Source organism: Oculina patagonica, chromosome 5, assembly GCF_052425735.1.
Source record: "Oculina patagonica isolate OP01 chromosome 5, crgOcupat, whole genome shotgun sequence".
In the NCBI taxonomy this organism is placed as follows: domain Eukaryota; kingdom Metazoa; phylum Cnidaria; class Anthozoa; order Scleractinia; family Oculinidae; genus Oculina; species Oculina patagonica.
This window is the reverse complement of record NC_135762.1, coordinates 29,870,699-29,885,734: the sequence shown is the minus strand read 5'-3', so window position 1 is coordinate 29,885,734 and position 15,036 is coordinate 29,870,699. Positions and strand designations below refer to the sequence as shown.

General features: G+C 37.2%; 1 protein-coding gene across 1 annotated transcript; it reads right to left on the bottom strand.

Annotated features, from left to right (window-relative positions):
• Nucleotides 1–1,651: 1,651 nt before the first annotated feature.
• LOC144655115 (ovochymase-2-like) lies at nucleotides 1,652–11,609 on the bottom strand. Its single transcript, XM_078515332.1, has 11 exons — nucleotides 11,435–11,609; nucleotides 10,912–11,022; nucleotides 9,335–9,460; nucleotides 6,145–6,282; nucleotides 4,706–4,862; nucleotides 4,156–4,328; nucleotides 3,831–3,854; nucleotides 3,531–3,687; nucleotides 2,930–3,102; nucleotides 2,144–2,377; nucleotides 1,652–1,797 (listed from the first exon to the last, which is right to left on the bottom strand). The coding sequence occupies exons 4-11, from the start codon at nucleotides 6,251–6,253 to the stop codon at nucleotides 1,652–1,654; spliced, it is 1,173 nt and encodes a 390-aa protein (XP_078371458.1). The 5' UTR covers nucleotides 6,254–6,282; nucleotides 9,335–9,460; nucleotides 10,912–11,022; nucleotides 11,435–11,609.
• Between the last annotated feature and the right edge of the window lie 3,427 nt (nucleotides 11,610–15,036).

Below are 15,036 nucleotides of genomic sequence, written 5' to 3'. Positions count from 1 at the left end.
AAGGTAACAGACATCTTTCTTTTCCGTACGTAGTGCTTGTTTTGTCCCGTTTGTCACGTTTGCAAAGCGAGAACTTGTGTCTGTTTAATATTTTCGTGTTTTCTACTCTAATTTTGCATTCTTAGGGGGATTATTCAACAATAATCACTTCGCCTTCGGCGAATAATTGTTAAATGTAACTAAACGTTTCCACGAAAACAATTTTTTGGACTGACTGCTTCACCCGAACAGGGCATTTGTCATACACTGCTTTCATTTTAAAAAGTATTTCAGTGTCTCTTTATGACATCGTACACGAGGACGCATTGTAATGCCAAAACAGGCAAAGACGAATCCCTTCAAATAAGATTTATAATTATAAAAGATGGAATACTGAAGCTTTAGTTCGTTTTTGGAGATGAAAGGGATAGTTTTTCGTTCCCCCTCCTTCCCTTTCCCTCGCTTACGACAAAACGGTCAGGGCGGGAAAAAAAAAACCGATTTATTATTTTACTTACAGCCATTTTAGTTTGTAAAAGTCATTAAAAATCCCATAGCGTAAAGACGCAATAGCGTTCCGAGAGAAGTCTCTGTGGAAAGGTTTCACACAGTAAGTGAAACTAATTAAAAACAATTATTGGATGAGGTTGAGCATGATATGATAGCGAGCGTTATCAAGGCCAAAGTTTGTGTTATTCACCAAAGCCAAATGCTAAACGTGGGCAACCAAGAAGAAGCATTAATAATCTCGCTATCAAGCAAAAACCGAATCCAATATTTCTTTAACCATTCATCTTAACACTAATTCCCAAATTTTTTTTTAAAAAAAATATTTTTTTAAAAATTTTTTTTTAAAACCCACGACCCCAAATCTCCCCTGCTACCCACTAAGTGTTTGTTTCCAACGTTTTGTAAAATTTAGAGCACTTGGTGACTTTTCGCCAGAGCCTTTTTTCGCTGATCACAATCTGCCAGATTGTGGAATTGTGCATTTCTTCGCCACTTGTTTAGCGGATAATTTTACATCAGATGTTTGCTTTGCCACTCTAGGAAACCTTGAGCTTGTAGGCGGAAATTTGCACCAAGAGGTTCCCAGACGTCACGCAATATTGCATGCATAAACTTATTAATCATTTCTACGTGCATGAATTCCAGCCTCTAATGCTGAGACACAATGCCAACTTGAATTCTGCGGGACTTAAATTCGGGCTGAACAACGACTGAAAAACGAGAAGTCTAAATTATGTAATTGATTTCATTAAAACAGTTATCAATGCATGTAAAGAGGTAAATAAGTACACACAGAAACCCATAAGGGTTGAAACGTGCCTCCCTGATTCGCTGTCGCGTTGCACATCGTCACTGTACCATATTTGGAATCACCGAACATTGACCATCAAAAACATATGGATAAATTCACCGCGCCCCCTCGTGGCGTCTTGTTTTTGCAAGCTTGGTTGAATAGTAATTGGTTTTCTCGGCTGTTTCTCTTCTTGAGGTCTGGACTTCGCTTCGTCACTTAATGTTTTCTTTTTTCTTGATTTCGGCATTTAGGTCGTTCCCTACCGCACCATTATGTTGCGTGTGTCATTACGTGTAAAGCATTCGCGTGAATTCTTCGGTTTCCTTGGTACTTAGCAATGAATTTCACGCTGTGCGCGTCGTTCACGTTTCACCCTTGGTTCGGTACACAATCATACATTTTATCAGTAAATAATGGTGTGCATTTAATGAGTTCTTCAAGTGGCGCCATATTCCTGCATGGGAGAACATTGCCCCATTCTTGGCTCCAAGAAGGATAGCAAAAAGGTCCACAATCTGAAAACAAGAATGTAGTCAATAAATGGCTCACCAATTTCATAGAGAAACTGCTTAAAAAATCAAAAGAGGGCATTTGAATGATTTCATCGCTTGCCTTTAACTACCATTTCTCTATTTCTTACAAAAACAAAATTGCCATTAAAAAGCCATTTTAAAAGGAAAATCATTCGTTATAGCAACTTGGAACTGCCAGCAATAAATTATGACCTGTTAGAGGAGTTAATCTTTGTTTAAAGAACACACTAAGCCGCTTCGTACAAGTCGTTTCATTCAGTGCTCAATTCTAAAACCAACGTATTGTCTAAACCTTAAACAATATCGTTTTCTTTCCAAAAAGTCTTACCGTTAAAGATGACTAAGAAGTTTCTCACGTCAGTTCCGTGCTTGTTGGTGGCTACGCAAGTGTAGTTTCCTTCCTCATATAACTCGATAGTTGCTGTGTTTGTGGTGTTAATCAGAGTGGTAGATTTCCATACTATTGCCGTGTGCATTGGAGGACTTCCGGTCGCTGAACATGTTAGCCTAAAGTTTAATAACGATCGCACAACAGCAGCAGGTGATGTTATCTTGGGTAAGGCTATTGAGAAAAAAACCGTTGTAACACAAGTTATCGAGTCATATTTTTTTGTTTTTAGAGGGAGAAAGGAATACACATCTTGAAATAGCAACAAAGAGCATACCGACCGACAGACTGTCAGAGAGACAGTCAGTCAGACAGACAGACAGACAGACAGACAGACAGCAGACAGACAGACAAACAGACAGACAGACAGACAGAAACATAAACATACAGACAGATGGAATGAAGGGAGGTCGAGCCCACACATAGACGTACTGATCGTTGGATAAATAGGTAGCTCTATTTTGTGGACGGTTTTCCTCCATTTTTGCTTTTTCAAACATATCTGCCAAGGACTGGCCAAAACACTTTGTAAAAACTAGTGGGAAGATGTGGAAGTTAATCAAGCAGAATCAGAATTCAAATAAACGGCAGCGATACCATACAAATTCCAATAAAACGTTCACAACACCCTGTAGTTAATCTTAGTTAACACTTAAAAATATTGTAGATAAATTTAATTGTCAATAACTGGCCCATCAGGTATCCATTGCCATTTTTTATACCTACCGATTGGAATAAAGGTAACAAATACCAGAAATCCCCTTCTTTCAATACTGTAGTCTGAGTGAAATGTTATTACTGCGAAGTCTCCACTCACAAGAACATTTCGGCCAGTCTTCATACCACAGTACGCGCCAAATGTTTTGTTCTTTTCATTTGTTATTTTCAAATAGTCACAGCTAAGGGAGAAAAGTATTTGTTAAAATGTTTTCCCACACACCACATGGACACGCATGAAGCTGTTTTCTTTTATGTTATAAGTGGGAATTAGAAGGATTAACGAGGGCATTTTTACAATTGGGATATTTGTTCAGCTGCACAAAATTCTTTTATCTTAACTTTTTTTTCATATTGTCTTAACACATTGTTTTTTTACTATAGCTCAACGTTTGGATTTTTTAATATTGTTAGCAAATTATTATACATTAGATCATAACTTTTTATCATAGTTTTATTTATACCTTAACCTTATATCTTAGTTTTTAATTCAGTTTGCATAGAGGAGCCAATATTGTTGGAATGCAAATAAACCATTATTATTATTATTATTATTATTATTATTATTATTACAAAGTAATAATGCAGGCAATATTGTACTGTTACTTACAAACATGAAGGACCATCCTCCATTTCAAAATCCTTGAAATCAATTTTCATTTCCATGTCACGTGGAATATTCACTGAATAAACGCAGTGCATATTTCTAGGATATTTCTTTGGATGCCCAGGACTTCTCAGCGAGTTGTTTACCACTTTTCCACATTCTAATATTAAAGCAAAAAGTCATCTGTTATTTTACGCATATCTTTGTTTTTAGATCCTTTTCTGAATCACTTTAGGGTGAGCTAGGCATTCTCGATATAGACTTTCAATTTGACAGGAGTTACACATTTTAAACGTTACATACCAGCCGTGGGTTGCGTATCATTCCCTGCCAAGGTAAAAGCATAAATTACTGACGAAGAAAATTTGGCCATAATACTATTCATAAGCATAACACATATTCAGAACCTTCATTACAGTTCAAACTAAACTAAAATTCAAACTAATTACTTTACGGTGTTTACCTATAATTGTTGAAATCGTTGTATTAAGACAATCTTTTTTCTGAGGTTTGAATATTTTTGTAAAATCAAACTTGTCCTATATAGTCAGTACCTCGCATGGAAATCAGACAACTTTAAGTTACCCCGCACTAAATGATGGAAAGAAGACATTACAGCTGTACTTACCATGTGGAACGGGAGTAAAAAACAATTTAAATCCTTTTTTCTCTAAAAAGAAGTCTGAATGAAATTTTATGACTGCCGACGTTCCAGTTACTAGAACAGCTTTTCCAGTCCTGTGACGACAGAACACACCAAATGCCTGACCTTTGTCGTTAGTTATCTTCAAATAGTCGTCCCTGCCAAAAAAGGAGGAAGTATGTGGCGCTTTACAAATAAGATAATCTGTGGAAAAATACAATTTTTGATATAATGTGACAAAGTGTGTGATGACTTATGTGTAAAAAAGTAAGAAGCATACCACCCAGCTGTCCACTCGTTGCAATCGCACGAGTGCATAAATTTGAATAGGTCATATATCAGAAGCTTATTGTCAGCTGCCAACTGATCGAAGTCTTGTTAGGTTTGTTGATGAGATTTTTTAACACTGCATGACTTTTTAATATACCGTCTGCGCCTTCTTTAAGTAATGTTTTCTTAAGCCAGCATCATTTGGGAGAAGATGTACTTATTTTGCATTTCAAGAATTGTATTATATGGTTTCACCTTTACTTACTTGCAAGATGAAAGATACCCAACGTCGAAATCACGAAAGTCAATTTTCATTGCCTTTCCATCTGCAATCGGGACTACGTAACTACAGTCCATATTGCTTGCGTAGTTGTTTGGATAGCCAGGACTTGTCAGTGTATTGCTTACCACTAAGCCACATCCTGCTAAGAACAAAGTATAATTCTTAAAACTCTCTCTCACAATTTGAATGGGCAAACCGTTGTTGTTAATGTCACAATCTTAGTTTGCAAACAGCTACCACTACCATTACAAAATAAAATTACACACGTCATTTGTTAAAGCATAGAATATAAAAATGGTTTAAACAGATCTAAAAATATAAAAAAGGATACTCTAAATTTTCGATCGCCTTCTGCGGTCTTCTTCAGAGAACGATGGATTTTGCAGGGTTCGCAGAATTCTAATAAGTTATTGTTCGCTGCCCCTCTGGGGAGCAACTAGCGATGCGTAAACCCTGGGAAGGGCGCTCTTTCGTTTATAGTGTTTTTGTAGAGGAAAGAATGTAAAGACTCCAGAAACAGTCTTTAGTTTTATTTTGTTAAAGCATTCAACATATTATGGCTAACCCTACTGTAAAACTAATTACACGTATATAGCACCATGAAAATACCGAATCTGGTGAAAATAATTGAGGTTTTGCAAATAGTACCGAAACAATATTGGCGTAATCGCTCCGCAGACTTATAATAGAAGACACGTTTATTTGGACAGATAAGTCTCCCCCCCCCCACCCAGCCCACTCGCCTGCATCTCGAAGTGTTGGTTGGCAAGTTTTCATGAAAATTGAAATAAACAACGAAATCCTCCGGCTTGAACACAGGGACGTGTAAGGGGAATGACTAGTAACAGAGAGACCTGACATGAAGAGATGCGTAGAGCACTCTGAAGTTGGAGAACAGAACATCACTCTTCAGTGACGAAAAGAGGAAGGCTATTTTACGAGATTTCACGCACGGCACGGCAAACGCTGCTACCACCCAGCAACAACCTTTACAGCATGGACTTTTTCCTGACGTATGCTTACTACACTATTGTCTAAGTCGACAAATCTTCGGATCTTCCTCGGCAATCTTCGGCAATCTTCGGATATCTTCGGAAAAGTTCGGAAAATGTTCGGAAACATTAGTACGTCCTTCGGACAACATTTTGCAAATCTTCGGAAATCTTCGGAAAATGGTCGGCAATCTTCGGAAAATTGTCAAAAACATCGTAACTAGTAGGTTTATATAATAAACAGAATATTACATGGTTGTTTGGAGATATGATATTTATCTTCTCGTGTTTAAAACGATATCCCACTCGTTGGCTGCGCTCACTCGTGAGCTATCGATTTGAACACTCGAAGATAAATTTCATATCTCCGCGCAACCATGTAATATCCTCTATTTAATAACAATATAAACAACAAATATCTGTATTCACCTTGTATGGCGAGAGCGTTGTCCTTTTCACTCCACACGGAGGCCAAAAGTAAGAAAAGTATTTTTATGATGCAGAAGCTAAAGGGCATGTCGTCGATAATCGCACACATGGCTTACGTTTTGAAAGGAACCTTCCTACCTGTGGAAGCAGAAGAAAAATAATTGAATAGTTATGTAAACAAAGCTTACTGTTTACCACTCAAAGTCTCGCTTTATACATGTAAATTTGGTAAAGATTTGCTTATGTGAGCATAACGTTAAAAAGAACCTGTCTGAAAGATTTTCACGTTTTGTCGAAATAGGAGACAATTTAAATAAAAAGCAGAATTTATGTAAAACGTATACTTTAAAACGTATGTTTAACTTGCTCATATATAAACAGAAGGGATATTTTTGTACAGAATTTCTATAGCATCATTTGACTGAGGATTAAAGGGGAAGTATCTCGTGGATTTTGTGTAATTTCAAAAACTAAGAAACAATTCAGTGTTAACAAAAACCTTAAATAACGGCCCAGGTTTGTTATAAATTACCACCCAGGGTACTAAAACTGTCGACGAGTGTCTCTGGTCAAGGAGGTAGAGGATCCAAATGAATTACAACTTGAAAAAGGTTAGGCTGACTTTTTCAAGTTTTCGCATTTTTGTTTCCAAATTACGTTAGAAACGATCAAGACTTGTTTCTCTTTAGAGATAATTTGGATTATATCTTTCACTTTATTCTTTAAACAAGCAGAGGTATTATAGCACAGTTTCGACGAAAAACAATCAAAATCCCCTTGATACTAGAACAGTTTTGGTCTAAGACAAAATAAGCAAGAAGTAATTTGCGTTCTTTCTTTTTAACATTCCCATCACCATTTGTTCCAAAACTGTTAAATAATAGTATTGAATAGATGCTGTATGTTTACTGGGATTCCATCTGTTGAACGATAAAATTTTTTTCTTGACTCCCTAAGAGTAGCGATGATTAAAGCCGTAGCAAGACAGTGAGTAAGGAGGACTGAGTCTGCGTTCAAGGCTACTTTGGCCACCATGACCGGAACAGGTTTCTGACTCTTCTCTTTAAATTTGATTTCCTTCACTATAATGCAAGGTTGGAGTCGTTGAAGCCCAGATACATTTCAACTGTTGATCGCCAGGGAACCGCGGCTATTAATTTTAGTATCAAAGTGCTAATAAATCTACCATCTGAAGAAAATAAGAGGGACATACTGACTCATGTTTACCAAATGACCGTCAGATAATGGACAAAATTTATTCAGACTAACATCCCCTATTGTAACGACTCAACCATGTGGGCCCTCTGATCGGGGACATTATTATCTGCCAATATGTAGCTGAACGTGGGTTATAACCAAATGTTATTTGACTTATATTTAGCCTGAAAGCAGAATTAAGCATATGATTTCCTGTCAATTCAATCAAAAACTTTCGATACAATAATAATGAACATTTGTCTTCTGATATTTATGATATACAAGCGCAGCAGGAGGGCATTTTGCGTGCGCATGCGTCGATATGGGCTAGTGCGCACTACAGAGAAGTTCTGCTATCAATTGTTTACATATTTTTCACAATTTATGGCCTAATTTTCAGCTCAAAATAAAAGGTGTTTTAAGTTTTATTTGCTGTATACGATACTAAGAGTCCTTGCTTTATCTTCTGACAACAACAAGCATACTTTGGTGTCGGCGTGCCGTTTATCTGATCGACTTTGGCTATGTGTATTAAACATTGCGCGTGGACAAAATGGCGACCGAATGTCGAGAACCGTAATACCTTGCCCATGTTTTTAATAGCTGGGAGATCTAAACGGACAAAGCGCTACGGCTACTTAGTACTAAAATATAAAACAGCAGTTTTAACTATACGATGTTATAATCAAGTATCCCGGGTTTGAGCGAGTGGTCATGATTTTGTTCAGATTTTTCATAAAACTGCAATTTCATCGTTCTCACGATGCAAAAATCTCAAAATCTAACCTTGATCTCCAGCGTCTACCGATGATATATGGAGCATGAAGTACTTGAACTATCGTCTAATGCTGCGAAGGTAGCGTTAAAAAATGGTCTATTGTGGTAATTTTTAGCTTTCTTTAACGTACGTTCTCGCTGGTTTATTCTAACAGAGAAACTATCGTTTGTGATTATTTTCTTAAACTTAAGCATTGGTCAAAATAACTTCACATTTCGATGTACCACAATCAATCCGTTGAACAAGAAAAGAATTACTGAGATCGGTCTTAATTTTAAAGTGTTATGGTAATTCTTTGCTGGTAGACTATTTGTTTACATTTTACTATGTTAATTAGTACATTTTTGGCTCCTTTATCAAAATCTAGCCTTGATCACCAGTCAAAAAATAGCATGAAACGAACAAGCGATATATATATTTTTCAGAAACGTTCTAATAACTGCTGCATAAAATGTCTTAAGAAATAATTTTTAACTATAAACAATGTTATTTTCAAATTTTCATTTCAACGTTTGTTTCTTTAAGATTAATGTTCGTTCTGTTATAACGGCTGTTTTACTTCTGTGTCGCCTAAATGTGATTTAAAGAACTGCAGTTCTTGTTCCAGGAAACCCTGTTTGCCAGTAGAGGGCAAGTTGGCCTTGCTTTAGAGTCATCAGTGAGCTGCATTATCATGTGCAAAACACCCAAACATGTCTTTCCCCTCAGGGAAAACCCTTTTCTTTGGTGGCCGTCCCTTTAGGCAAAAAATCTCTCCACAAGCTATAATATTGCTCGCACTCTGCTTGTATTACAGCAATTGATTTGATGTGAAGTTTTGATCCTAATATATCACACTCCAGCACACGAATAAATGTTTTCCTCTTTTTACGGCCTGTTTGATTTTTGTCGGTGAAGGCTTTCCTACCTGTCCCACATATTTTCCCATTATTTTCAACGATCCCGAAGCAGGTCAGAAAATCTGCTTTATAAGAGCCTTGCCACACACAAAACACTTTTTCTTAGCGAAATTTACGTCTCTATTAAATTATGTGACGATAAACAGTACAAAAAACAAAGTTTGAATCTTCCGCGCCATTTTTATTCCCAAGATCACGCGGGCTTTGTACAGCAGTTGCACGCATGCGCCCGCAAAATGCCCTCCTGCTTACAAGCGCAAAGTCGTTGAATTGTATTTGGTTTACTTTTCTAAGCTTCTAAGTCATTACTTCTCACCTTTATTGATAAATGTAGTCAACAAATGGTAAGGAACAGCAATCCAGAAATGCTTGGCTCAAAGTTTCCCAGTCATTCCTCAATGAACGCAGGCTGCAACCCACTCTTAGAAATTCATTTGCATAGCTAAAAACAGGTAGAGAAGTTTATGTTATTCGAATAGAGCAATAGGGTAGTTTCGAAGTACGTTCTACAGATCCCAAACAATGAAATGAAGTCGAGGTTGAGGGGATAAAACAAAAGAAAGTTCAAATTATGCCCCCGAACCTCGACTGAATTCTTGTGTTTGTGATCGGTGGAAAGTAATTTGAAACTAGCCCCTAAACGATTAAATATTTTTTTGTGATAACTGACTAGTGCAAAAAGCATGCGCGAGCACAATAATGACATTAACAAAGACCCCCAGAATAGATCTTTTCATAAATAGTTTTCTGTTTCTCTGTTATTATTAAACTTTTCGCAGAATAAAGACCTACTGGAAGCTAAGTCTTTACTCAAAATGTGACCTTATTGTTTTTTGTTTACACAAGTTTTGATTCAAATGGTGTGAGCTCAATAGGGAAGCTAAGGTTTCAGATTATATGCTCCCAAAGTGATATAGTTAGTAATACATCTCTTTCAGGGACAGACGGGAACATAAAAAATGTTGAATATTTAAATTCTTGAAAAGCAAGCATGGAAGAACAACTGTGGCACATTAACGCGAGTCACTTGATTCGTGTTATTGTAATGATTCTTTGCAATGTGTTTGATAAAACCAGCATACAGGGGGGAGAAAAAAAAAATATTTTAAAAAAAAAAAAAAAAAAAAAATTAATAAAAAAAGGGGGGCGTTTTGAGTTTTAATTATATTATATAGGGGGGAGGGCTGGGGGGCATTTCCCTTTAATATATTTGTGTCTCAGGGAAATGTCTTTTGTTCTATTTTTTTTTTTTTTTTTTTTTTTTTTTTTTTTTTTTTTTTTAACGAAAAAAAAAAAGAGGGGGGAAATTAAAAAAATGATATCTGATATATTTTTTTCCATACAGACTTCCTTAAATAAGAGGGGGGGCGGAGAAAAAAAATTATTTTAAAAAAATTAAAAAAATTTTATATTTCGGTGATAGACACCCTGTTGATCGAAAAGTTCGCAATAAGATTGGCGCAATTTCTTCGCGTGGTTTAAGCGATTTCCCCAATCATATGTAAACTTCTCTTGAAAAAAGCGTTAAGTTTCAAACTGAGGTCTGCGTCAGTTCATACATATAGGGCGTGAGTTTAGCCTTTCAAGCGCAATACAGGCTATAGAACGCAGAACACCTTTTTTTAGAATGCTCGGTGGGCCCTGGAAACTTGTCGTCAAATACTAGCCAGTTTTTCTGACAAGTTTAAAAATGTTTGTTGATGTTCGTCAAAGTTCCTAAATTTAAGAAGAAAGAGCTCCGTTGTATCAAAACAAAGTTATTAACTCAGATAAAAGGGATAACTTAATACTAAAGCTTTGAAATGGCTCTGACTAAGCAGGTGTTTCGTAGAAATTAAAACCGTCTGCTTACAAAATAATAATAATCCTTGGGCAATTTAATTGTCTCCTCACTTTTCATCCCAGACATCATCCCACGCACGTCTCGAGATACCCACAGACTTTTTCAAGAAAAGCACACTTTGTTCTGAAGTTATACATCTTTAAAATTTGAAGAGGGATTACCTATAATCACCATCAGTAAAAAATTAAAGTAAAAAATCAATCAACAGTTCAAACACGGGTTCGGTCCTCGATCGCGTAACATTAAAACAAGAGAAAAGCATGCATCAGAACTGAACAAACTGACTTTGAACTTTTGAGGTTCTTCTGCCTTTGATTGCTTATTAAGCTTATCGACCGTGCTGTAGTCGACCACAACTGAAAAAGTTGACTCAGTGATTTTCTTTGCTCAAGTCGTATCCCAAAACATGATAACAAGTGCTTGGCCGCCACGCGTTTTACCATAGTCCTCCCCAAAATTGTGAATAGACATTTTGAAGGAGAATCAAGCAAAAGTAAAAAAAGGAGATAATAAATGGTTACAAAAGACTACAAAAGAAGCCATGCGTCAAGAAACTGAAATAGAATTTCTCACCTTGGAATTCGTTCATTTGTTTGTGTGATCACGAACCTAAGCCGAGCAATACTGAACGATTCGATGTAAAGACGAACTATCTAATATCTTTGTCAACGTCGCTTTGAAGCTAATTCGTCCCGGGGGTGCTAGAAGGATATTTAAATATTACGATGCAATGTGGACACTGCAAAGAACTGCCGAAAAGTCAACACTTTGTATACACAAAAGGTATTGTTTGAGAAGGATTTTTTGTGAATTTCCGAAGCACGTACTTGTTCGAGACCACGACTAAAGACATCTCAAGTCCGACAAGTTAATGTTAATCCACCACCCTTTTACACGTTGCTACACGCATACATTTATTCCTTTCACGGCAAACTCCTCGTTTTAAAAAGTAAATATGCGTAAAAAAGAATAGATTTGCATACAGAAAGTTAAAGATCCGTAAAGATCCGTAAAATAAGACGCTTAAAAAGACTTACCGTGCAGAAAAAGAGGCATAGGTACGTAAAGAACAGCGCGTAGACATGCATAAAATATGTAAAAGACGAGTACAACGTTTGGAGCGAAGCAGGTTAAAATGGTTAGATATAAACATTTCACTTTTTTCTATTATGTCTTTGAATAAAAAGTAGTGAATTTATGACCATCTTTATCAATAGCCTTTCCGAAAATGAAATATCATTATTTTTATTCTTTACGCCTTCTCTGTTTTTACTCACCTTCACCAAACGCAGAGTGTTCGTTAAGGTAAGCATTATAATTATTGTTCTTTACGCAATAGGTAAAGATGCAGTGTCGCGATTTCATGCTGCGTTATTTACTTCAGAGAGGAGATTTCGTAGCAGAAAATAACCCTGACAGTATAATAATTAAAAAGCCGGTTCCCTGGCGATGAGTAGTCGAAATGGCCCTGGGTCATCATGCTAGGTTTCAAAACAGTTGTGGTTCATTGTTTTCTCACATTTCAAATGACTGGTGGAACAGCTCCAACCGTGTTTTATAGGGAAAAGTAGTTTTAAGAACAAGAGTCAGAAATCTATTCCTGCTTAAACGTTGCCCGTATTAAATAACTTGCTGCAGCTTTGTCATCGCCAATCTTTTGGAGACTAGACCAACTTTTTTTTACTTATCGTTTAACAGATGGAATCCCAATACAATTCAACACCTATTCACTATTGTTTTACTATAATTTTCTGTTGATTACATATTCGTTCACCTTAAACCGTCATCAGTAAATCCTAACCAAAATTTACATGTAAATAGGTGCGATTTTTACATGTATTTTACTCCGTCACAACGCGACAGTATATTAAAAGCCAGTTACCTGGCGATCATCGGCTCTGGATATCATTGCTAGTTTTCAAAAGAGTTGTGCTAAATCTTTCCTCGCAAGTGAAATAACTCCAGACATCGTTAACGAGTGAAATGGCTATGAAGCACAGCAAACTTGAAAGGACCAAACAAAGATTCCGAAATTTAACGAGCTTTCGAACAACGAGGTCTTGAGAGGAAAGAAGCACTGTGGGAACATCAGTGAAAGCAAGTAGTCTAGCACCCACTTCTAATTTAACTTCTTCGTTCCAGGCGTGTGTTTCTTGAGCGCAAGAGCTACTTTTTGAATATCACTTTCTAATAAATGGCGGTGTAGTTTTAGGCCTACGACTGGTCCTTTATGTTTCGAAGAGGTTAGATTTCATTGATCACTTTAAAAGTCAACAAAAACTGAATCTTTGTTGGTAAAAATTCTGTAACAATATAGCTTTCCGGGCCCGAATGTCTTGAGGGGTGTGAAACGCACGCCAGAGGAAATACTTATGGGCTATACTAAAAAATGTTATAATGTAACCCCTTCTTTTCGCGAAATTTGTTAGAAAAAGAGTTGGTGCCACCATTAGTTACCATACCACGTTGCGTCCTAACAGCTCACGTTTTCGTTTTCGCTCTTTAGAAATAGAACACTTGTTGAAGGAACAAGACAGACGGGTCAAAAAGTGGCGGGAAAATGAGGACAACATACATGCATTGCTGCCCTGAATGCTGTAACATGATCGTTGGCACTTCAGTGCTGCCCTATGATTTTACATTTTACCTCTAACCTTTCTTTGAACAAGAACATCAAACAAATTATGCCTTGCTGTCAAGACACTGGGACGTCGAAAAAAGAAAAATCACGGAGCTCGTCATATTTTCTGTCAACTTTACTTTGACTGTCCGTTACATATTTATTTACGAATTGTATAAACACTCCACGACAAAGAGGAATAAAGCACTAAGTGCCATTATTTTCAAAAAAATAATGGTCTTATGTTGTCATTAATCCTTCCCTCCCATCCTTTCTTTCTTTTCTTTTCTCGGTGCCTCCCTTCAAGGTGCCTCTGTCAACACATCAGTTTGAATGATCAAGTGCCGCAATTCTTTAAATCACCTTTCGGTGAAGTCCACTAAATAAATACCTGTCACAAAGTTAAAAAATATAGTCCGTTGGGAATATTCTCAAATTAATAGCCCTGCTAGTTAAAATAAACAAAGGAGTGACATCTAGTTCAGCTTTCGTTGTTTTATGAGCATAATGCTATTTTTACTGCAACGTAAACGTTTTTCAAAGCTGCTCATTTACCATCTATTATTGTTATCCTCCTAGTATTAAGGTGGCTCTACCTGCGGCGCTCACCTTGGCACGCCGCGACACGTGCGGCGCCGCGGGCCGGCGCGTCAGCCGGGGTGGCCTGCATCTCTCTGTTCAGTATCAGTCCCACTCCGGAGACCGCAGGAATACTGATAAGCCAAATTAATTTCACCGGAAGTAGAAGTTTGTCAGGAACGTTGACAAGATATGAAATTCTCTATCTTTAACTCAAGAAAGCACATTTCATTCCGTGTAACCTTGCTTCTGCAATCTGGCCCTCGATGATGCTAGTTAAGGGGCAAATAACCAAGATACAAGCCTTCATGTTGCGCTGCTTGGCTGTCATTACGGATCACTACGTTGTTTTGGAAAATTAAACCCTTGCCAAATCCAGCTGGCAAAACAGCGAGTACATCGCGGTTCATCAACAAAAATTTAACAGCGATATCCTGCTCCTTTTTTAAGTCGTTTTTCACACCAGAAACAGACTGGAACTTTGCTATAACATTAGGAATACATGCATACAGTACGCACTTATCATATTGTTGTTTGTTGACGACTGATTTACGAAAACCCGCGGCAAACTGTATGACTCCGTGGGGAACTAAACGCACCTCTCGCACCTCATCAAACGAAACAAATGGACAGTTTTCTCACCTTTCTTGCCTTTCGGCCAATGGTATTTCACTTTGCTCAGGCAAAGCAGAAATGAAACATTTACAGAGATCAAAGCAGGCTCACTTTATTGGTGTCTCTCCACCAGTCTCTTCCCCACCGTATCGCTTCGCTCGCCACTCGCCAGTGCCCCAAGACAAGGCTGCATTGTCTTGGAAACACGCCACTGTGGAAATCTCAAGTCTATCAAATGAACCTTAGCTATTATGTATTTTTACAATTACTTCATATACTAAAAAAAAAGTTCATAAAAATAAACTGACATTAATTTTTTTGTCTGAAACAATTCAGAACCTGCAGTTTACGTCTTTTGGAG

Excerpts from the sequence above, each read along its gene's own strand:
- LOC144655115 (XM_078515332.1), bottom strand. The coding sequence starts at position 6,253 with ATGTGTGCGATTATCGACGACATGCCCTTTAGCTTCTGCATCATAAAA. Across the intron at positions 3,855-4,155 it reads TTTTACTCCCGTTCCACATG|GGAATGATACGCAACCCACG; the intron begins GTAAGTACAGCT and ends TTACCTTGGCAG. Across the intron at positions 3,103-3,530 it reads GAGGATGGTCCTTCATGTTT|CTGTGACTATTTGAAAATAA; the intron begins GTAAGTAACAGT and ends TTTCTCCCTTAG.